This window comes from Nicotiana tabacum, chromosome 3, assembly GCF_000715075.1.
Source record: "Nicotiana tabacum cultivar K326 chromosome 3, ASM71507v2, whole genome shotgun sequence".
Lineage (NCBI taxonomy): Eukaryota > Viridiplantae > Streptophyta > Magnoliopsida > Solanales > Solanaceae > Nicotiana > Nicotiana tabacum.
Window position 1 is genome coordinate 207,768,385 of NC_134082.1, and position 24,727 is coordinate 207,793,111.

The following is a 24,727-nucleotide window of genomic DNA, read 5'->3' on the forward strand; positions in this document are numbered from 1 at the left end:
CTAATATCTTATGCCAATTAAAATATTATAGAAGAAGAAATTAGAAGGAGAGGGATGTATAAGAGGGAAAGAAGATAGAAGAATTTCTTCTTTACTAATGATTAACTTTTCTTGGTGTTTGATGATTAAAGAATGATGGCCTAATCATTGCTATTTATAGGCCTAAGGAAAGGTTCTACACAAGATAATTGTTTTACTTACTTGTCAAATTTCCTTCATGCAAGATGACACTTGGACAAAATAAGTCATTTGTCCATAGCTTCTAGAAGGCTTACAACATGTAAAACTCTTTGCATGCATATTGATTCTTGATTTAAAGCATAGCACTTGGATTCATTTATTTTGAAAATACTACCACATGTTATTCTATTTAAGGGGAAAATTTTATTTTGTGTCTCATACAACTGACATTAGTTGTATGAGTCATCTTTGTGTCTCACAGTTTTGTGCACCCAGAAGTATAAGATTGGGGCCCACAAATTTATAAGACAAAAAAGAACCTCACACAACTAATATAAATTGTGTGAGACACACCGTAAAACTTCTCCATTTAAGGGGATTAGAAATGAAACAGGGCAAGTTGCCCGTCCCTGTCCGGTCCATACGAGAAATGGGAATTTTCTCGACAATTGTGATTTAAGGCAGAATGCAGTGTACCACCGTTACCAACCCCCTATGCTAACATCACCAATGCCTGCCTTAACAGTTGTACCTTCCAACTTCTGGATGGTATCTACCTCTTCTCTATGTCATCATCATCAAATCCTAACTGCTGCAACGTGTCATCTATAATTCATGTAACCCCATGTTTTTTCCTGACGTGGCAGCTCCATTGGTTTAATATGTCCTTTGACGTGTACATCAACTTTCACGTGTCATAGCACATACTGTCACTGTTTCATTTTACGCAAATGTATTTGACCGGACATAAACCTGGATAGATAGATGGTAGAACTTTTGTGATTAAATTACTTCACTATAAAAAGCTTATGGAGTAATTAATTATAAAAAGGTTGTTTTTTCTTTAACGAATTAAAAAGGAATAGGCGTGAATATAATGAATCTAAGGGAGTAATTTTTTCCCATAAAAACATCAAATCAACCTATAGGTTTGCACTCACGATAGGTTAATTTACCGAACGCCTAAGTACTTCAGATCAGATTTTTCTTTTCAATGTTCTTGAGCTAATTTATGTGTGCATAACATTACGATTAGTCAAATTTCTCCGAATTCGAGGTAAAAATAGCACGGGCTAGCCAGTTTTCGAACTGATCATTGAAAAATAGCCAGCGTTTATAAAGTCATTGAAAAATAATCACTATTTTGCTGCTACACAAAAAGTTCCAGCATAATATACTGGAGATCGGTGCACCTGTGTATGAACTTCCAGCATATTATGTTGGAACTCCGGAAAAAGTTCCAACATAATATATTGGAGATTGGAGCACCTGTGTATGAACTTCCAACATATTATGCTGGATCGGTATATTATACTGGAATTCTAGTATGTTATGCTGGAGTATTTTCCAGATTTTGAACAGCATTTCATTTTGATTTATCTTTACATGACAAATGACTAAATTTCGATTACTTTTGAAATTGCGACTATTTTTAAATGACCACTTGTAAATCTGACTATTTTTGAATTTCTTCCGAATTCGAGAGCCTAATCAGATATCAAATTTAAGGGTCGGAAAGCTTTATACTACATAAGCGGCAAGAAGAACGTAATACTACTATACAACATTGAGTAAGCAGATGGGGGAAAAAAAAAAACATCGAGTAAAAAAAATCAATGACGAGAACAATGTTTTTCGAATGGGTTAATGGGTGCACAATTTTACATATAAAAAGGAAACGAGATAAGGATGCTATGTAAGTTTGGAAGATGAATCTTAAGTGTAGTGCCAGTTGAAATTCTGTCTTTATCATGTTTCCACTATATTTCACCTTTATGTACACACTGCATCACACTTCTCAGAAGAAACTTTGATCCAAATCTAATTGAAGTTAGGCAGTCCAGAGTGTGGATTGTAATGAAGTGACGTATTGGAATTTGAGTCAGGGGCGGCAGCTAGGTTGAATCATTATCTGGCTCTTCTTCAGTATCACTCTGTGATTGAGGACCCCAAAATTTTGATTCCAGGATGCCTGAATCAGAAGAGATAGGAACCATCGCGTTGTTGAAGTCCTGAAAATACAAGGCACTATGGTCTTCGTTATTACACGCTGTAACTATTCTACATCCATCAACAGCCATTGTAGAACACCCAAAGCCTGGAGGGGAATCACATTGAAGACAACTAAGCAAAGAACATGTTCGTCTACCATTCCCCGTCTCCCAAACATGTATTTCGATATCCTCCAGCCCACCACTAACAATTTTGTAGGGATCCATGTACAAAAGGTTTACATTGCCTTTATGTCCATCTAACTCCGCTACTGCTTCTCCCTTCTGTATGTCACCGCCTCTTCTGACATCCCAGAGCATTGCTCTGACAACCATTTGCATTAGCTTTTATCAGTTATCTTCCAATTCAACAGCAGTATAACACAAACCTAAGAGATACAACCCAAGAACGAAAACGACAATACAGAGGCCAGCTGATGCATAATGATGTAACAACTTATCAAACAAAGTCAAACCTATGAGTGGCAAGAATCCAAGCATTGAGTCTGAAAGATCATACCGTTGAGCTAACCCTGTGCAGATCAATGATTTCTCTGGCAACATTTGAAAAGAATGTAATTCTTCTTGATGGTTCACTTTAAAGACTTGACGCATTGTTCTTATATCAATTGCAACAACCGAGGAACCAGCCGCAACATAGATTAGTGATTCATGACACTTCAGTGCCTTAGGTGCGCCAGGCACAGTGCTCTTTCCCACACAGCATGAAGAGCGAACACTAGATGAAGTAGAAGTGTCCCAAACCATCACCTGCCATGAGCAACTAAAGTTAAGGTTGAAAGCAACTATTGATTCTACACCAAGAAGCACAAAAGTTCCAAAAGAAACTAAACTAAAGAGGTAATAGTGGTTCAAGGATGCAACTTGTATGCGGATAATCATTGCAATCAAAAACTTTGACAGAACTAGCTCGAAGCTGCACTGCTTGTTTCAGCCACTTGACCCTTTTTTTTTTTCACGCCACTTAAGCCTATTTTCACTTAAATGCTGCGATGTTAAAAACAATTATTACTGAGAGTCTGCGAGATGTTTGCTTAAAGGGAATTGAAGTTTTTCTCTTTGTTAAATGCACCGTGGGAATATAAATGATAAAAGAAATTTATTCTTCTGCAAAACTACATGAAAAAGGTAAAAAGGGAACAAAGGGATATAGAAAAATTATGTCTTGTCTCTCAAAGAACTTGTGCAAACTAGATTCTGCAAATGAGATCACAGAAATATTAATACTTTCTAGGAGGGCCTGGAGTTCGCTATACATACTCACTTCAAAGTATGTGGTTTAAGGAGGAGAATTTGCAATGTCATGGTTGATTATCAAACTTCACGAAAAGAAAGAATGTATCATTATGGAAGTTAACTCACTTGGTTTTAGAAGGGAAGTATTGTGGGGAACACATCAAGTATCGCAATTTCTTGCAAGGCTTTACAAATCATGCATGTAGGGAAAGCTGAGTTCAAAGGCAACTTAGATTAACAGGGGACTATGTAAAAGGACAGAATAAGATGATCCCCTGAAGGGACAACTTGGCACACGACCAAGCTCAACTGCCCCTCATGCTTCTACTTTTCTAGAGAAAAAAATGGAAAGCATTAGAAGCTTGCAGAAATTTTCAAATCCTTGGAAGAATATTTTTTCCACCCATTTTCCTTAACACCACATAGTAATTCACAAGATGTTAACAACAAATGCTAAAAAGAGGACTAGTAAACAAGAGAAGGAACTTCCTTGTGGAATTTTCTCTCAATCTAAAGTACGAGTTCTAACTTAAGAGCTAATTCTGCTAATAAAAAAGGGCAATCGGGCACACAAGGTATCTCGCATTCACACTAAGGCTGTATTGTGGGCCGGCCCCAGCCCGGGACCGATAGCAAACGGGCCAAACGGGCCGGTCCCTAACGGTCCTAAAAGCCCACTGTGGGCCGGTCCTCCCAAAATAGACCGCGAGCCCGGGACCGTTTAGCCCAGGACCAGGAGGCGGGCCTGGGCCGGTTCAACCGGGCCCAACGGCTATTTTTCAAAAAAAAAAAAAAAAGGCCAACGGTTAGAAGTTTAGGAACTAGCCGTTGGCCTGCCATTTTAGCCGTTTGGCTTTTTAAAAAATAGCCATTTGGCCCCCAAACTTTGTTTTAACCCCAAATTTTTTATAATCACACTTTTTCCCTATTTTCAACTATAAATACCCCCTTATTCTTTCATTTTTACTCACAAAATCATCAATCTCTCTCATTTCTCAAACTCAAATTGAAGTATTCAAGTCTTCACTCATCTCTCATTTCTCAAACTCAAATTCTTAATTCAAGTTAAATCATACCCGGTGATTCTAGATTGCACCCATTTGTTTTGGAACACTTTAATGTGGTAGAAGAAAATGAAGAAGTTTACATAATAAAGTGCAAGAACTGTGGTCGAGTCTACACTCGTCGTCCAAAGGAGGGCACATGCAGTTTAAGGAGGCACATAAAGAGTTGTCTTACGCGTTCTCCAGACATTCGTATTTAAGATTTTAAGTTGATTTGAGACAATTTGTGTTATTTTAAAATTATTAAACATATTATGCTTAATGTTTTAGTTTGTTAGATTAATTTGAAGTATTATGTTGAAGGCATTGAACTTTAATTTGAAATATTAAATGTAAACTTTAATTTGCAGCTTTGATACCGAGTTCATCTTAATATATATAGCTAATGTATACAATCTTATATAAGGCAATATACTATATACGGCAATATACTAACTACTAAGTGTATAGTATATAAGCTATATTCGAATTTCGATATAACGTTAGCTATAAAATATATATACAAGCTATATAATTTAATACAAAATGTCTCAAATCAACTTACAAGCATAAATTGTGTGTTGTCGTGTCGGTCTGAAAAGCTGACCGGCTGCGAAAAAGCTGTTTCGTTTCAGAAAAAGTGAATATGTATAGGTGGTGGTGGACTAATTTTTGTGTGTTGTCTTGTCGGTCTGAAAAGCTGACCGACTGCAAAAAAGCTGTTTCGTTTCAGAAAAAGTGAATATGTATAGGTGGTGGTGGACTACTTTTTGTGTGTTGTCTTGTCGGTCTGAAAAGCTGACCGACTGCAAAAAAACTGTTTCGTTCAGAAAAAGTGAATATGTATAGCACGATACAATACTACATTTTGTGTGTTGGCTTGTCTACAAATAACAGGCGCATTCTAGTTATTTTTTGCGCTTAACAATAACCAATAGCAAATATTTCCATAAAAGCAAGGTTTTTCTTTACGCTTTAACAAATGTCTGAACCCCTTTATGTGCCAAGGTGCGAGTGCGGCAAAAAATGCATGATGCAAGACTGTTAGGATGATGGTGAAGCTGGACGCCGCTACTGGGCGTGTATGAACAAGTTTTATAGGGTTCCCGACGAACCTGTTTGCAATTTTGAGGTATGAATTGATGAACCCTGTCAGCAGGAATACTACAAAGAAAAGTTGCAGTACCTTCATTGTTTGTGTTTGAAGCAGTGGGAAAGAGAGCGACAATCCAAACGAGAAGTTGCGGAGTTGAAGGAGAAACTCAAAAAGGTGGAAGAAAAAAAAAATAAGCTGGAAGACAAATTTAAGTGGTTGGAGCTGAGAATACTAGGCGGTTGTGACTAAACAATGACATGTACGTGTTGAGCCTAGTAGTGTATCTTTATGTTTCCCGTGTCATGTGTTTTCATTAGTTGTACTGAATTTAAGTTATGTTAAGTTTCTATGTTTGTGTTTGTGTTGTACTGTTAAAATAAAGAAGAAACGAGCCTTGACTATTTTTTTTAAAATTTTTTTATCTAAGACAATTTCTTGTAAATTATATATATATATATATATATATATATATATATATATATATATATATATATATATATAATTTACAAGAAATTGCTTTAGATAAAAAAATCAAAAAAAATAGCCCGGAACACTTAGGCCCGTTTAGGCCCGTGGGCCCGGCCCATTTAGCCCGGGACCATGTGGGCTTAGGCCCATAGTGGGCCGGTTCCACCCTCCAAGACCGCTAAGCCCGGACCGTTTGGTCCGGGGACCTTTTGGCCTGGCCCGTTTAGCCCATTTAGACCCGACCCACAATACAACCTTAATTCACACACGATCCGGGGAAGGTCCGCACCTCAAGGGCTGTGATGTAGACAGCCTATCCTAATGCAAGCAGCATTAGAGGCTGCTTCCACGGCTTGTACTCGTGACCTATGTCATATGGAGATAACTTTACCGTTGCTCCAAAACTCCCCTTGAGAGCTAATTTCGCTAATACTCTAATCAAAAGTTTTTCATATTAAATAACAAGAAAATTAAAGTAAATGAAAAAAACATAATAGTGACTCAAAAAGAGAATGTGCAAAATCTAGTAGTCGACATAATCAAATAAAATGTCATGGAAAATTTTAGAACCACATTCAAATTTGGCACCGTTAGTGTAGCTTGATCATAAATCAAACTAAAATGTCCCAACACAGATCACAATACCTTGGAGTTCTTTGATATGCTAACTAGAAGATATGTCTTGTGCCTGAAACCAGAGAGATTCAGACAATAAGACAGTTGAGAAGAAGACAAAGCTCAAATTACAACCTCTTAAAAGAATTTAATGTTTCCATCAGAAAAACTAAGATTCACCAAGCTATAGGTTAGATTTCTCTCAATTCATATTCATAGCAAAGAATATTGACTACCCCTGCACTGTGTGATCCAAATCTGAAGCAGCCAGCAGATCATCATAAACAGAAAGAAGGAAACCAGAAGAAAGCAGGTTTCTATCTACTTAATATGTTCAGTTACAAAGAATTGCTTTCTTGGGTTAAGTCTCTTGGTTATGCATGTTGCAAGAGAAATTGGTTTAATGTCCGTGTGATTACAGATGAAAGAAAATCACAGCTGTACCCTGAGAGTGCCAATGATACTGCAAGAGAAACAGTTCCAAATATTCAGTTGGGTATTCACGTCGCTGGATTGCACGGTGCACACGGTACTAACATGAATGATAATAAACATTACGAATAACTTTCCAAAATACATTTGATGAGTGTATAAATATTAGATCACGATAACTCAGCTTTGAAAATCACAATAAGCATAGGCGTATTTCGGCTTTTGGGTGGAGTAGTCCAGGACTACTTCACTAAATCTTTTTGGGCTTTCAAACCATCACAACTATTGGATCCCAATTTATCAAAAGTTATCATTAGATTTTAGCAGACCTCAACTAATACTGTACTTCCTCAGTATTCTATATATTTTCTATCTTTTTTCTTTTGGATAATTGAATCAATAAATATTTCTCTTTTTTTGGGAATAAGTTTTCCGATTTTAAGAAATTTTAGAAAAAAGAATGTTCAAAATGCTTACACCTTATGATTGACCTTCACTGTTTGCCTGTAAGAACATCGTGGAGTAACTCAATATAGCATTTTAACTCTAATTAACAACAGATAGACGTGAAGCTAATGCAAGCTCCTGCTTGATTGCAATATCGCGTTGGAGATGCTCGTTTCTTAAAATCTATACACTAGAGATCAGTACAATTGTACCAAAAACAACGGCTGTTTCCTTAAATACTGCTTCTGTTGCAACGATTCAGGGAGGAAAGAAACAATCCAGATTGTTAACCAAAAACTGGCACCAAGAGAACCAAATCCAGATGCCAATTTCCCAAGCAAGAAGTTTTGGCAGCAAAACAGGATAATAATAAAGATAATTTGCAACAAATATGCAGAGCAATTACTTCATACCCGGCAACTGACATCAGCACTACAGGTTTCTCATGCCCGTAAAGTGTTGCCTTCAAAGCTTGTTGGCCGCGCTTACCACTAGAATCAAGGGACCATAATCGAACAGTTCCATCTAAACCACCGCTTGCAAGTATATTACTAGGACAATCACCCAACAATTTGTCTGAAAGTGTGGAAACTGGACCATTATGGCCTCTGAAACATCGTTGACAACGCCCCTAAAAATGAATCCCACAGGCAAAACTGAGAAAATGACGGACAACATAGTTATTTAAAGAGATTGGATACCCATATACAGAATATAAAACGAACATAACCAGAAACTGATGCATGCGCATATGCATAGAACATGACATTCACCGAATTGACATATTCTCTTGGTACCAAAGCATCATGAGAATTTAGGCTGTCCTTGCATTCAAAATAATGTGCAGAATTCAACAGTTCCACTAATGGGAATCAGTATCATAAAGTAAACATAATTTTGCGCGAAAAGAAAATATGCAAAACTTCAATAGTTCAACTGATGGGAATCTGCATCATAATGTAAACACACTTTAGCACAAAATCCTTATAGGCTATGGAGCAGCCATGATGCATCAGAAGAATACTCTATTTCTTTCTTTTGCAATAGGAAAATGATATTCAGCAAAGAATATTGAGTAAAACAGCAAGTATGACAACTCCATGATATGGTGAAAACAATACTTAAAATTAACAATAATAAGTTTTAAGAGATTCAACTAAAAGAATTTGCAGATTAGAACGTCACTGACAGGACAAGAATTGATTACGAGTTTCATAAGCTCAGTAGGTTCAATAACTCATGAGACCCAGGACAAATACAAGTATTCACGCAAACATTAAAGGAACTAAAAGTCATCTTGAGTTATTTAGACTACCTTCCACCATAGCCGAATTGAATGGTCAAAGCTTGAGGTTACCAAAAGATTGTCATTTTTCTGCATCTTGCTACTATACAGGCATGTCTCTTCAAATGGAATTAATCTGCAGTTAGTAGGATTATGGCTGTTGCTACACATATTAAAAAGAAATATCAAAACTAAGACATAACATATTTGTAAGGGAAGCAAACAAGTACTGAATCAGCTAATCCAGAACTTGTTCAGTTACATCCTTCAAGTCTATCTTGGATGAAGCGTGAAGCCCATAACATTCTCCAAAGATGGTCACTCTGTAGCTTCCTAAGAACATTTCCCATCTTGAAGCAGAGATGAGTTCAACATATCCATCTACTTTGCTTCTTAATTTCACAGTGCTAACTCTCAAATCTCACTTGGACCACAGAAAAAGAAAATGTAAAGCAACTCTAACCTCATAGAAGTAATTCTGGAGGTGTGATCACCGAGTGTGACATACGGATCACTTCCATCCAGAAAATTGCCAATGTTCACTATATGGACTGAAGATCCCTGCATACAAGTTATTAACAAAAATCGTGTCATATAAATACTAATAAATATGGTTGAATATTCTATCAACTCGACTCCAGAAAATAAGGATTACAACCACCGGTCTAAGGTCCACATTGCAATTGATGGCAAATTTCTAAGATAATGTATTCAAGCAATAGCTAATTGTAATCCTCTACGTGCACACACAACCACCAAGATGCACTTTGTAAGCACTTTTGAGTTCTATGAAAGGAATAGCTAATTGTACTGTGACAGGAATTTGAAGAAATGGTCGACATACTACCTGAGAAAATATGATATTGTCTTTGTCAAGATGCAAATTTTCATGAGGTTTAACCTCAGTAGCAAACTCTACAACGATAGGGTCAACGAACTTGAACTGCAGCACATCACTACGCCTTGCAAGGTACGCTTCCCTGGCAGTTGGTATATGAGGAAAGCTAGAAGGTACTATTGGAGACCACTGCTGTCTGAAAAAATGAGCTTAGTACTAATCTCTAAGAAACTGGCAAGCAATGAAATACTGGAAGCAGAGAAGATAATCTGTTGATAACACACCAAACAGTCACAATTTTCCAATCATAGGTACTTTTGAAGCATTTTGGAGAGTCCTTTTCCCAAATTAGCTTCCTTTAAAGAAACAAGGCCTACTTCTGAATACTCTTTAGCTTCCAATGCGAACTACTTTTGTGTTAATTATTCAGAAACCACGACTCCCAATATATAAGAAGATCTCTCTTTTTGATCAGTAATCAGAAAGTAAATTTGGCAAATATGTAAGAAGATATATGATTTAAGATACCAATACCCTAAGCAGTTAAAAGTTGCTCTACATCACCAAAGTTTAGCAGTAGCTTTAATTTTCAATTCAGTTTTTGAGTTAAACAATAAAAACTGCCCTACTCGAAAGAGTGAAATAGTGCTGATTTCTCTTCAATTAGATGGACGATAGTGCTGCTAGGCTCATTTACATTTACACCGCAGATTCGCTCGCAAATAGAGATGCATAATTGCTACGAGTATTATAAAAGATTGTATCTATATCCAACCCTTATCAAATAAGTAATTAACAAGGGTTTAATTAGGAGAAAGTATAACCTGAAAAGGGATTGCCAAATATAGTCAGAATAGGCAGCTCTTTGAAGGTATTTACAAGACATAGCCATGTTTGACAGGTTTTGAAGATTCAAATAAGTTGCACAGTGAACCAATGCGTCCATGTCGAGGTCTGTTATGCTTGTCGAGTTATTTCGAGTCGCCGGTGAACTGTCCGCCATTTTTTGGATTCTCTCTATTCAAACCCTAAAATCACAAATGAATGGCGAACTGTGTGAGAAATTTCTAGAATTGTAAAATGGAAGAGGAGCTATTTTGAAAAGGAAGCTCATATGCGAGTGAAATATAATTCAATCCCGTAAAACGGTTCCCAAAATGGGTTCCTCCGATTTTTTTTATTATCTTATTTTAATTCACTTCTAAAATCAAGGAAATTTCTAACTTATACAAAGTTTGTTTGGATTGACTTTTAAACTGATTTGAATCAGCTTTAAAAAAATTTTTAGCATTTGGCAAAGTCAAAAAATACATCAAATAAGTTAAAAGTTACTTTAAAAGGTCAAAAATAATAAGTTGGGCAACCCCAACTAGGACTGTTTATTCGGATCGGATATCCAAAATCCGAACCGATCCATTCAATTTCGAATTTCGGATTGGATCGGATTTCGGATTGTATTTTTTAAAATTTCGGATTCGGATTGATATATTTTAATCCGATCTGATCCGATCCGAAATCCAAAATTATTAGAGAATGTATAAATACTACACTTTAATTTCGGATAGTCAGTACTTCCTTTACATCAACCGCCAAGTTATTACCTTTACAATTGTTAGATTTAGCTATATTGACACCATAGTACTCTCATAAGTGCATAAACATGAATTTTTCTTAATGTATTGCTTCTTTTACAAAGAAAATATACATATTAATTTAACTTTGAGGCATAATAATACGATCCAAAATCCGATCCGATCCAAACTTTAAAATTCGATCCAATCCGATATAATTCGGATTGCATTTTTTAGAATCCGAAATTCGAATCCGAAATGTGCTAAATCTGATCCGATTCGTGCACAGCCCTAACCCCAACTAACTAGTTTTTGGCTTAAAAGCTATTTCTGCTGAAAAGTCACATTTTAAAGTCAATTCAAACGGGCTCATAATACTACAAACTATTAGGACAACAAAATTACGCACCAAATTATATTTACATCTATAGTTATATACATGTACAACGATAAAAATGACAATTTTATAGAATATCACTAAAATCAAATTCTAAAAATTAGATAACAAAATATAAGTATTTATTTGCTTCCAAAACAATGTAATGTATTTATATTAAAGCTTGACCTACTAATTTGGAAAGCAAAGCAATTTCAGCCAAAAGAATATTTGAAAAATAACGAAGGTTAAAAATTAGATGTATACATTATGTATTATTTTAAAAAAAATTCAGAATTACAAAATCAATTCATAAAATTGTTATATAATTTTTGTGTATTACTTTAATATGTTTCTAGATCTTCTCTACAATAGTGAGTCCTATATTATCACAAAGATAATTTAACTTTTGTTTCCAGCCAAATAATATAAAATGGAACAGAGTGCAAGTTGTAATTAATTTTGCACGGAATTATGTTTTTTCCGTCATAAAAAAAAAGGAAAAAAATTGAGTTATTGACCAGCTTCGCAGTTGTACTCCTCAGTCCTTCACTCCCAATTCCGTCAGTCAACTCACATCGCATTTCGCTCAAACCCCAAACCCTATCCCCACCGGGATCCTACAACTCCGACAACATGCCTCCGACCACCGTCATCGCCGCCGTCCTCCTCCTCCTTCAACTCTTCATCACCGCCACCATCTCCGCCCCAATCGTGGGACTAGACTCCTTCCTCGCTCAACAATCCCGGGTTGACCCGACTGCCACAAACGATTCATTCCTCTCCCTTCCTTCTTCCCTCAAAAAACACCTCGCCCACCCCTCCTTAAACAACCCAACCACTCCTTCTTCCCTCCTCTCGTTCCAACTCTCCGTCCCCATCACCGTCAAGCTCGTCGGCTCCAATTTCTCGTCCTCTTCCAAATCTCAGCTCTCTTCATTTCTCAGCTCTGCAATTTCTTCCGATCAGTTCCACGTCATCACCCCTTTCTCTTATCAACCATCTCATCATCTCTCTATTTCCCATTCCCTTCACCTTGACGTGTCGCATTCTTCTAATTCCCTTTCTTCACGTTTATCTGAAACCCTCAAAACTCACCTCTCCACTGTCCCTTCATCTTTCAGATCCGTGCTCGCCTCCGTCCCGCACGAGATCATCGATGAATTAATCAAACAGGACTATGAAAAAGAGAAACCAATTAATGGGATTTATATTTATATTCTCAATTTGGGCTCCCAGTCAAAACCCTATGCTTACAGCTACACTCCTGGAGATCCGTCCCCGGCTTTCACTAAGTGTTTGGGCACTGTATGGACCGGAAAAGATCGGTATTTGTGGATTGATTTGGGGGCTGGCCCGGTTGATTATGGGCCTGCGTTGTCCGGCGATGGCGTGCTGCCACGTGGCGAGTTTCATCCGTTTGCTTCGTTGCACGGCCGCCCCAAGTCCCAAAAGGCACTGCTTTCGGATTTGGCGTCTTTGGTTTGGAGTGCTTATCAGGTTCTTCTTGTGCCCTCTTTGCGAATTCCTGTCCCGTTTGAGAATTCGTTAATTGTTGAGTTTATACATATACATAGTAATTCGGATAATAAGGATAGTTTTGGGTTAGATTGGAAGTTGATAGAGAGGAATTTCATGGATGAAGTAAATGAAAATGGGTTGTTGTTTGGTGATCAATCTTTGAGATTTAAGAAGTATGAGGTGAATTTAGCAGAGTGTCCTATTTGTTCTTTTGCCATTTCTAGGGCTGCTACTTCGTATACTTCTAGGTACTTGTTTGATAATTATACTCTGATTGTCAGTGAGTACCTGGACTCAAAGCGTTTACACCAGACATTGTCTGAATCGGCTGAGGAGTTTAGGAAGGTCGCTAAGCTTCCTGAGGAGGACTTTGCGGGAAGGATTCTTCCGGTTTATGTTTTTGATTTGGACGTTAATACGATTCTGTTGCTTGATCGTTATCATCAGTCCGTGGCCTTTAAGGATATGGTTATTGCAGTCAGGACGAAGAGTACGCAGACTGTGAGTGATTATAGTTGTAATGGGCGTCATGTGTTTACACAGACTCGCGAGTTGGAGAGACCCCTTGTAGGTTCCATCTTACAGAGCATGTGGGGTGTTTCCCCGACACATATGGTATGGAGCCCGAGACATAACAGTACTCTAGTTGACTATACGTGGAGCATTGGGCAGACACCATTTGGCCCATTTTCGGAGGTTTCTTCCTTGTCGTTTGTCCAGAAGGATGCTGCGAGGAGAAATGTGTTGCTGACATCGTTGAACTATAGTATTACTAGTGCTCTTGAGGTTCTTGGATCCATTGCTGCACATGGCGGGGAGAGAAAGCTTCTGAAGCATAATCAGCTTACTGAGTTCATGCAGCGGTGGAACTTGTTCAAGTACAAGCTAGACAAGGCAGTTTCAGCGCTATCACATTTTGACTTCGAAATGGCTCTGTATTACATGAGGTCGTCGGATCATGATATTTATGCCATTCATTCTCTTGTTTACCATGCTTCTCAAGAGCTGGAAGCATCGCTAGACTGTTTCAAGGACCCACCATTTCCCTGGGGGTCAGTTTCTATGACTGCTGGAGTTATAATTTTCCTTCTGTATGTTTGGGTAAAAAGAGATAAGTTCTTTTCCAACAAGCGAAAACAATTTTGATATTTTCTGAAGCACTGGAGTTTGTAAGATCTGAGTTGATACAACACCCGTATCTATGAGTAGCATGCTGGCTGTAAGCTCTGAAATTAGAATTTGTTTTGTTAAGAAAAGGTACTGCAGTTTCAACTAGCACAGAACATCTTGATTATTGTGTGGACTTCGTAGAAGTGTCAGGATCATGCTTGCCAATTGGATCATAGGAGCTTTTTGGTCTATCGTCCTATGGATGTTCATTGAAGAGTTAATAGATTATAAACTCATCATCTAACTTATTTGCCAACTTACTCCCATGTGTAATTTGTCTTCGGACTATTTTTTATTTTCTCAGCTCCTCATGTGGTATATAATGTGTGTAGCCTCACCTTCTCTTCTTTTGAGTACCCCTTCTATGACCCATGAGAAAATAATGAAAATCAGGAAAATTTGAGACGTATGAATTGAATGTGATGGTTATCAACATTTCCTCCATTTGTCCTGTTATTCCTATTGTGCTTCCCGATAATCAGTTTACCAGTTTTTAGTGCAAGATTGTGCGTCAATTTATTTATCTTTTGGAAATGAAACTAGAATTTGAAATTACTGTGCCCTACTACAATTGTCTAACTTTGGCATTTCAAAATATTTATATTCGATGTTAGTCAAAGTCTCTCTACCTCCCTAGGTGGGGTAAGGTCTGCATACAACCATACACATTACCCTCCCCAGACATCACTTGTGGGATTATAATGGGTATGTTGTTGTTGTTGATGTTAGTCAAAGTCTCAAAGATATATATAGTTTTTGTTTTGGAAGCAAAAGAGAATCATTCAGAGACACGGATTGAAAATTTATCTTCACTATGTTTCTCTAACTATAACTTTGAGGATTTTGAGGGGCGGGCCCATTATCCACCGAGTTTCGAAGGATGCGGTTGGTCCAAAGAATCGGCCCCAGACGGATTTCTCGGTCATTAAAAAAAATAACTTTGAGGATTTTGAGTTATCTTTCTAAACTGCTTTATAAGATGCTTGATTTGTTGGTGCAGTTGTATCATTGCTCTTATGGTACATGTGCTTCCTACGTTTTTTAATTCTGCTATAAAATTTGTGTTTGTTAGATATGTAAATGAGATTGTTAGCATTTTGCTTGCCAGAAAAATTGTGTCATGAAATTCGACAATTATTGTCAATACATTTACTTAGGTAGAATGTACTTATATTTTTTCTGACTGATCAAAAAAGAAATGTACTTTTGATATATGGTGAAGTTCGAAGACATGATTAGCCGGTGACCATTGCTTTTATTTCCTTTATGCAGTTCCTAATGGAGAAACTTTCAAAGGAATCTGCTTTGCAAAGAAGTTATATATTTTTCTGGAAAACAAATTCCATATCCATAGGACATAACATGAAGGAGTAAATACAACTTAATCTCCTTAACCTTTAAGGTGGAGGAAACAACGCCCCTTCACCTTTCGAATGGGAACGATAAACCCACTCAAACAATATTTTCCCTAGCTATAGAATTTTTATACGAAAAAATAAAGTATTGATGACATTGTGTTTTCTTTTTCGCTTAAAGGTTAAATAAACAAAGCATTAACGACATGTTTTATGCTGAGAAGATGTTCTTAGGCTTTAAAGTTGCTGAGAAGATACCTATATGAACGGCCAATTAACAAATCCAAGCAATCCGAGTTCATATGCTAGCCACGCATAAAATGGTTATATGTTGCATCATCAATTTGGCAATGAAAAAAAAAATATATATATATATATATATATATATATATATAGGGATTGGAGAAGGTGACTTGGCACCTCTAATAGGCCAAGGAATCTTATTATCTTTTTTCTCCATTTTTTTACATTTTCTCGCTCATTCTTTTCACTTTCAATTTATGTTAGCAGTCCAAAAGTCATCTTTGGAGACATCCGACAAAAAACAGCCCAAAAGTCATCACTATTAAATAAAAGAACCGTTTCTTTCCTAACCGTTCAAATGTCGCCTCCTCTACGTGTGTTCTGGTGAGCATCTTCTCCTATGGCTTGACAACTTGTCTTCTTCTTTTTCTCTCTTACTAGCTTTAGCACTCTTTCTGCCATGTTGATTTAGTAATGTTACCAAATTCACTCATCTTTTTATTAGTTATTTTGTTCATCTGTTGCTAGCCTTTCGTTCAACGTTGCTATAATTGTTAGTGCGCGATATGAGCTGAGCTAAGTAGCAGAAAATGAGAAGAAAAGCGAGAAAAGTAGTGGAACAATAAAATGAAAGAAAAGAAAAGAAAGATAGAATATGAAATTAAGCTAACTTAGAGCAGCAAAAATAAGGGTTTTGATATATTTCTTGAGTGAAAAAGAGAAAGATCATTACAATATATAGTATTGTAACCCTAAATGGCCTAGCGGACATTGTACGATCACTGCCCAGAATTGGCAACAGAGCTGGGCCTATTGTGCTTTGATAACCTAAATGTGTGGGATCAATGTATAATTATAATAACTATAACTTAAAAGTAAATGTGACTAAACTGCCTATCATGCAAACTTCTCCTAACCTCCTTCCCAACTGATTATAGCGACTATGTACTCCTACGCAAACACAAGGTACCACAATCTGAAGCTCATCTCTATTGAATTCGTATCAGATCCCCTCGTTAAAATCTTCCTTGTCCTCAAGAAAGGAATGTAGGGAACCTGATTTTGAGAGATTGGTAATCCTCTCAAGTGGCTTGATCTGGTACTGCTTTACCCATTGAACCAACACTTGCGCGACAACTTTGTTTCCCTTTTGGATCATCCTTCTGTCGAGAATCTGCTGAGGTAAAGGCCAGTATGGACTGGATATATCGATTATGGGTGGGTGTGAAATGGTGTCAGAGAGCTTATAGCAGGATTTAAGTTGGGAGACATGAAATGTGTAATGAAGTAGGAGCTGAGAAGGCATGGATAGCTTATATGTAACATTACCAACCTTTTGCAAAATTTGGTAAGGACCATAGTATTTTGCTGAGAGTTTGGAGAAGTTAATGCCTGAAAGTGTCACCTGCCTATAAGGTTTTATTTTGAGATAAACTCAGTCCCCTTCTTTGAATTGCCTATCATTCCTATGTCGATTAGCTTGGTCAGCCATTCTCTATTGTGCCCTTTGTAAGTGATTTGCAACAGTTGATATTTGAATTCTCTTGTCAACAAACTTTTGTCCACCTCTTCCATGGCTGAATTACCTGCCATATATGGTAAGTGAAGTGGCGGAGGTTGTCACACCTCCTTTTTACTACCCTAGGAGGGTATACAAGGGAGTTTTTCCAATTAAAGTGATAATAATCGAAACGGGATTATTTATATTCAAATTCAGAGTCGCCACTTGGAATAGTTTAATTGGTGTCCCAAGTCACTGATTTACTTTAAAATCCCAAATCGAGGAAATTTGACTTTATTTAAAAGTCTGCGAACCAGAAATTATAGATAAGGAATTCTGTTAACCCGGGAGAAGATGTTAGGCATTCCCGGGTTTCGTGGTTCTAGCACGGTCGCTCAACTATTATATTGGCCTAATTATCTAATTTAATACAAGCTTGAAACCTATTGTGCATTTTTAACTTTATAACCGCTTTTATTTATTTATGGAGTTATTTCTGGAACAAGTTACGATTGTCGTACACTTGTTTGTTTTTGTACATGTTGCGAATAGTGTCACGAGAACCGTACTCACAATCTACAACACGTGTATTTTATTAATGGTTCGAAGTTGTGGTCGGGCCACATGAAATGTGCACCCGGATTTGGAAAATTATGTATCGCAACTATGTCACGGGAACCGTATCCATAGTTGCGACGATTTATTTATTAATCGCGCCTAAAGCAAGCTACGATGGTTCATGAATATTAACAGCCTAAGCATGCTCCTAACGACAAAAAGTAGAAATAACGTAAATAAACAAAATAAACATAACGGTAATCTTCCCTCATATGCAAACAACAACAATAACACGATTTCCATTCAATTTCAATTAGTCAGATTCTTTTGTCTTCCAACAGAAGCAATATACTTTCTTTTCTTAAAAATGCCGAGAAAACTAATTTATACCAAGATATGGAAGGAACGATTTAATTATAACGAACAAAAGGTTCACTCAGTCCCTATGTTGTTGTCCGACAATATACTCCTGAGTAAAAGGAAATTCACTATAGGAAAGCTTCAAGTCTTTCTTTGGGTTGCACCAATTACATATGTTTGCTATCACTATCTCTTCATCAGTAGTAAGCAATTTCATATACATTTATTCTGCAAAAAAACTTAACAAAAAAAATCGAGAGTTCACACAGTCCACCTACCGAGGATTTCTAAAATTACGAAGGCCTAAGCACAACCGACAAGAGAAAAAAAATGACAAATGAACTACTATGAAACATATAAAAATGAAGTACGGAATGACATTCTATTCTAACCTTGCACTAAACTAGTAAATGAACTAGCTCAAACAAACAATGAAAATTCGATTAAGGACGGACATTCCGTCTCAAAATATCACAGCCAGGCCAAAATTCACACAAGTTTTTCATTAAACCATCATATAAGATACAATAAACAAATAATGTTTAAGATAGTGACAGATCAGATCGAAGTAATTTTGAATCTGAAAATGCTTAGCGCCGGAGAATTTGGACAGCAACAACCTCGACGGAAAATGAGCTTCAACTCCCGGAAATCTCCATATTTCATAAGCTAATATTTTAAGAGAAAGAGAAATACTTTTTTTTGTACTTTTCTGATTCTTCAAGATAAAATCAGGCTAAGCAGAGAACCAAAAATCCTTTTGTGTTTTTTTTTGTTTTTCAAAAATAAAGAACCCAGCTAAAAATTAGAAAATCCAATCAAATCTCTATCCCCAAATTGTCTGTCTCTTTAGTCCCTCCCCTTTCAATTTTCTGTCTCTTTTCTTTGCAGGTCGTGACTCTAGAATGACGGAGGAGTGGCTGCTCGATCTTTTGGTTCAGAGAAAAGAGATGATCCAGGGTTCTCTTGGTGTTTTTTGTGGTTGACCTCCAAGTGAATAACTGCTGCTCTCTCATTTTTTTTTTAGGAATTGTCTGTCCTCTTTTGTGTAGGGATCTTTTCTTAGCTAGGTCTAGGTCTAGGAATTGAAGAAGAAGAAGGGTCCTTTTAAAGTGGTAGGTTTTTATGGGTATTGGGCTTGGATTTATGGGCTAAGAGTAATTGGGATTAGATTTAGGGAATTGGGTTGGACCATGTCTTTTGGGTTTGAATCTAGTCTAGGAAGACCAAATAGTACAGTGTATCTATAAAACGTAAAAATCACTTTAAATTAATATAAACTAATTTAAAACTAAATACTAAAAGTGAAACTAATTTTTGTATTTTCAAATGTTATAATACTATAAATATAAATATACTAATTGCCTTTAACCTAAAGATGAAAATATATATTTTTTAATAATTTTTATTTTTTGTGATAAAAATAAAGTAAAAGAGTCAAAACTATTTAGAATGACGATACTAAACCTAAATTAAATATTTACGCTAAAATGTATAGAATCTTGGGAGGGTCAAAAATTACATGTCTACAGCTGCCCCTCTTTGACTGGAAACGCGAAGAGTTTTCAGACAAAGAACGACGAGACAGGCTTTTTGACTCGACCCTTATTTAGAGAGACCAAAGACTAAGAGAAAGGAGAATGTGATCGAACCGTGGTATCCGAGCTGCCTATATATCCTTGGCTATAAAGGAATCAGGTCACGTGTAGTTCAAAAGTAAATGAGGTGATGGATTATACCGAGGTGGAGAACCGATTGAGGTGCCGTCGAGGTTCCGGTCCGCGGTCCCGTTATTACATAAAAAATCAAAATTTAAAAAACTAACTAAGCCTATCAGCTACGAGTTACAAGATTCCTATCTGTGAGTCTTCTGAAGCTTGATCTTGAGTCTTGGTTGGTTCTTCATGCGGACTCTGATCTGAATCTTGATGCTTGTTAGCTGCAGGTGTTGGTCTTTTTCAGATCAAGACGGGACATGCAGAGCTTGTGACTTCAATTATGTATTGAGCAGACCACATCTTTTCTCCACTTCTGCACTTTGGATTCACTTTTTTTCTTTTATTCTTGATTGAGACTTCTTTTTTGTTATCTCGGACCCCTGTCCACCCGCATTTTTGAGGCGAGCTTCTGCTACTTCTAACTTGAACAGGACTGGAAGTTGCCCTTATTCTTCGGGAGGGATCCTGTTGGCTCTGACTGAAACTTGAAATGAATTCCCTCATTTTTCAGGTGGGCGCCTGCTACTGACTTGAAACTTCAAATAACTCTAAAATGAGTTCCCTTGTTCTCCAGGTGAGCGTCTGCTACTACAATAAAACAGACAAAATAAAAGAATTTTTGTCCTGGTTTGTACTAAGAAGATTTGTGAGTTGTTAGCAGAACTATAAATCACTTATGCTATTTAACGAGAGTAAAATTGAGGTCTCGACTAGGATGTGCGTCTCCTGTGAGTAAAACCAACAAAATTTCGACTAGCAAATGCGTCTGCTAAAGAAACTAAATGACCCAAACTAGGAAGTGTGTCTCCTAGATTTATGATTGAACTTGCGGAAAATTATAAACTGCGCTTGATGAAAGAAAAACTGACTCTATTCTCCAAGCGAGACCCCTGATTTTGAGAAAACTAAAGATTGATAACTTAAGAAAACTAAAAATTGACTCCTTTTTTTTTTAGAAAAATCCAGACTTCCTTTTTCTTTTTCAAATCATCCTAGGATAAAATTCGTCAGACTAGGTTTCTATCTTAGGATAAAGATTCATCAGACTAAGACATTTATCCTAGGAGAAAATTCATCAAACTAGGTCCTTTTTCTCTTTTTTTTTGGTATCTTAGGAGAAAGATTCATCCGACTAAGACATTTAACCTAGGAGAAAATTCATCAGACTAGGTTTTCTATCTTAGGAGAAAGATTCATCAGACTAAGATTTCTATCCTAGAAGAAAGTTCATCAGACTAGGTCTTCTATCTTAGGAGAAAGATTCATGCGACTAAGATTTTGATCTTATGAGAAAGTTCATCAGACTAGGTCTTTTTTTTTGGTATCTTAGGAGAAAAATTCATCAGACTAAGATTTCTATCCTAGGAGAAAATTTATCAGACTAGGTCGCTTGTTGTTATCTTAGGAGAAAGATTCATCAGACTAAGATTTCTATTGGGAGGAAAATCCATCAGACTAAGACTTTTTATCCTAGGAGGCAAAATGTAAAGATCAATGGCAAGATTTTATACACAATAACAAGACAAATAAAGGTGAAGATTTGAGAAACTTCCCTTTGTCGGTTCTTCTCTTCTTTTCTTTTCTTTTTTTTCTTTTTCTTTTTTTCCCTTTTTTTTGAACCACTTTCCTTGCACTGTTTTGTTCCTATTTCAAACAAAGAAAACTTTGTCAGTTTTAAAAGGTGGTGGTCGGTTTGTGGTCTTGACGTCTTTAGCAGTTTGGCTTTGTGCACATCCTCTTTAGAAGACCGACTATATTGGTAGTTGACTGCACTGTTGGGAGAATCTGTTGCTTTCAAGGGACCTTTACTTATTGTATCAATCCTGATTGTTTCGCTCTCAATGCCATTTGTGTTTTGTGGCTTAATCAACCTTATCCCGAGTGGAGATCTTTGCTAAGGTGACCTTTTCTGATATCTTCAATGACTTTCTGCTTTTGAGCAATTTGTCTGTCAGAGAGAATCATAAGTTATCTTTGCTTGCGTCAAGTAGGCTGACTAGAGTCTTTTGGGAGGACGGGGAAGCCTTTGCTCATCCTTAAGTCATGTTGACTGTAACACCTGAATATGCTGGCCAAATTTACTTTGTGCAATTAAAAAGCTAGTAGCAAATTTTGAAATCTTTTCTTGCTTGTTTTGACAAGGACTGACTCAGAGTGAAGGACACAATGATACAAAGAAACAAGTATCAATAAGAAATGCCCCTATCGGAAGGACAGAAGGAAGAGTTTTTTTTTCTTTTTTTTTCTCCAATAACTAGCCTTAATGATCATGACATGCATTTTAGACTTAACGGCCTAGTCTATCAAATTAATCCAATCTTCCCTTTTACCATTCTTATGACCTTTGAAGTTGGGCTTGTTTGTGTCAATTCTTTGCATCAACATCATGTCGCACTTTCAACTAGTGGTGCCCTGGGGGATTTTCACCAACAAGTCTCTCTCATTTGTTTATCTCTACTTACCGTCGCTTTACAGTGCCCGTGGAGTTTTCACTAGTAAGACTCTTCCATTTTTCTCTATTTTTTTTTCTCTTTCTTTTTTATGTTGCTTTCTTGAGCAACTTGACAGTGTTCTATGTCGTGTGACAACCGTTGCTCATTGCATGCTTCTCTTGCCATTTTTGAAGACATATCGGGAGGTCTTTATTTGGAAGGATTTTGGATAGGGTTGGAAAGAAAGAATGTCATAAAGACTCAAAATAAACTCAAAGTAAAGGGGTTACAATTCTTGGAATCTACTTTTAAAAGTGAAATAAAATCTTTGCCCCAGTTTCAGCTATTAGGGATTTTTTTGGAATTTTTTTTCTTTGAATTCTTATTTGGTTAGACCGAACCGTGAGGCTGCCTACGTATCCTTTTCTAAAGGAATCAGGTCAAACGTAGTTCAAAGATCTGACTTAAACGATTTTTCATCTTTCTTTCTGTTTCTTTTTTTTTTCTTCTTTTCTTTTTTTTTTCAAAACATGTTTCCCCGACTTTTATTTTCTGGGGGAATGGACCTTTGATTATTCTTTTCTTCTTCTTTTTTTTTCAACTTGAACTTTCTAAAAGCTGCCCCAGTTTGTACTCTTCGGACATGGACTCTTTTTTTTCTTTTTTTTTTTGACTATAAATTTGATTTCGAAAGAGGGTGGTCAAAGAAAATAAAACAGACTCAAAAGGGATAGTGAAGGATATAAAGTGTTTGAATAGCAGAAAAAGAGCCTCTCAGCCTCGAGAACACCAAAAATAGTATCCTTTTGCAATCACGACATTGATGAACATGTTTATCTTCTTGGTGTGTCGTGGTCGAAAGACATTTTCCATCCATTAATGTCAAACTTTCGACCAAGCTTCAATTGATTCAATATCCTCAAACCCGATCTTCACAATGATTTGAAGGTGAATTTTACTCGACCTTAATTCCAAAGTATTTCAACCCTCTTTCACCCTCAAAAGTGTCTTTTTCTCAGTTATCCAATTCAAGCTTAAATCAATTTTCTAAGATCTGGCCAAAATTTCCGCATACATGTCATGTCATTAGAACTAGCAAAAAAAGAACTGAGCATGGAATAACACAAAAGGAAAAACTCTATTTTATTGAGTAAACAACAAGACAAACAACCTAAAATCTGAGTTACAGTCCTAAAACAACTCGGCGAATGAAAATAGCAACAAAAACATGCCGACAAGACTCACACGAACACAATAGAGGGATAGAAGGGTTTGACTCAATAAAACAAATAAAATCTGGATCACAACCCTGAAATAACACAGATAATAGAAAAAACATCAAAACAAACTCCCAAGATTCCTTCCTAGTGAGGAGAGAATGACTTTTCAATTGCTAAGCTTGACATTAAGCCACAAAATTGCTCATCAGAATCACCATGGCCTTCTCCAATTTCACTTGGCAAGCTCCCGAGAGGATTCTCATACTCCAAGTCACCAGGCATCATCCCTACAAAGTGTGCATCTCATGTGCAGGTAAATGATTCTGCACGATATTCTAGGGGTCACTGTCTTGGATCACAATCAGTTTTTCCTATATCATCCTTTCTATCTCTCTTTTCAAATCCCGTCAGCTTTCAACATTGTGCCCCTGGGCATTAGAATGGTATTCACACCTTTTAGAAGGGTCAAAGCTTCTTACACGTGGGTCTACATGATTTGGAGGAATGGGTGCAATCATGTCATGATGCTTTAACTTCTCAAATAAGCTTGCATATGACTCTCCTATTGGCGTAAAATTATCTTTCAACCTTTGTTCCCATCTATATCCCTGGCTTGGATGTGGGTAATAGGGCACTTAAAATTTTGTGGAGGCTGTTGGAGGTTTTGAGGTGTTGTTGCTCGCCTTTTGGGGTGTTTTGGTGGCTGGACAACATATTGAGGTGGAGCGACAGAATATTGTGGGTTCTGAAGGGGATAGTAATGCTCAGGGAAGTTATCGTAAAATAGACGAGGTTGATCATACCTTCGAGACGTTCTCCTATGACCTCTTCTCGACCCTGATATCATCATGATTTCTTCATCCATCTCACTCGTGTCACCAGATTCAATTTGGACAACCTGAGTTGCAGCTTTGAGAGCTGCTTAACTTATAATTCTGCCTGCCTTAAGGCCATTCTCTACCATTTCTCCCATTTTGATTGCTTTCGAGAAGGATTTGCCAACTGCGGACACATGTTTTGAAAGTAATCTGGCTCTTGCGCCTGAAGGAA

The 24,727-nt window shown here is 37.0% G+C and overlaps 2 protein-coding genes across 6 annotated transcripts; one reads left to right on the forward strand and one right to left on the reverse strand.

Annotated features, from left to right (window-relative positions):
* Positions 1 to 1,797: 1,797 nt before the first annotated feature.
* Positions 1,798 to 10,842, reverse strand: LOC107759590 (uncharacterized). Of its 5 annotated transcripts, none has more exons than XM_016577565.2 (8): positions 10,477 to 10,833; positions 9,662 to 9,848; positions 9,278 to 9,375; positions 8,845 to 8,950; positions 7,943 to 8,160; positions 6,681 to 6,723; positions 2,692 to 2,942; positions 1,798 to 2,496 (listed from the first exon to the last, which is right to left on the reverse strand). In XM_016577565.2, exons 1-8 carry the CDS (start codon positions 10,653 to 10,655, stop codon positions 2,076 to 2,078), a joined length of 1,503 nt encoding a protein of 500 aa, XP_016433051.1. In that variant the 5' UTR covers positions 10,656 to 10,833; the 3' UTR covers positions 1,798 to 2,075. The 5 variants fall into 5 exon arrangements, with proteins under 5 accessions (XP_016433051.1, XP_075106584.1, XP_075106583.1 ...); XM_075250483.1 differs by having other exon boundaries at positions 8,845 to 8,971; XM_075250482.1 differs by having other exon boundaries at positions 8,845 to 8,977.
* Positions 10,843 to 12,097: 1,255 nt separating this feature from the next.
* LOC107759589 (uncharacterized) lies at positions 12,098 to 14,725 on the forward strand. Its single transcript, XM_075250486.1, has one exon. The coding sequence runs from the start codon at positions 12,236 to 12,238 to the stop codon at positions 14,264 to 14,266; it is 2,031 nt and encodes a 676-aa protein (XP_075106587.1). The 5' UTR covers positions 12,098 to 12,235; the 3' UTR covers positions 14,267 to 14,725.
* Positions 14,726 to 24,727: the final 10,002 nt, after the last annotated feature.

Excerpts from the sequence above, each read along its gene's own strand:
- LOC107759590 (XM_075250482.1), bottom strand. The coding sequence starts at position 10,655 with ATGGCGGACAGTTCACCGGCGACTCGAAATAACTCGACAAGCATAACA. Across the intron at positions 2,943-6,680 it reads GCATATCAAAGAACTCCAAG|GTGATGGTTTGGGACACTTC; the intron begins GTATTGTGATCT and ends TGCTCATGGCAG. Across the intron at positions 2,497-2,691 it reads TGCACAGGGTTAGCTCAACG|AGCAATGCTCTGGGATGTCA; the intron begins GTATGATCTTTC and ends AATGGTTGTCAG.
- LOC107759589 (XM_075250486.1), top strand. The coding sequence starts at position 12,236 with ATGCCTCCGACCACCGTCATCGCCGCCGTCCTCCTCCTCCTTCAACTC.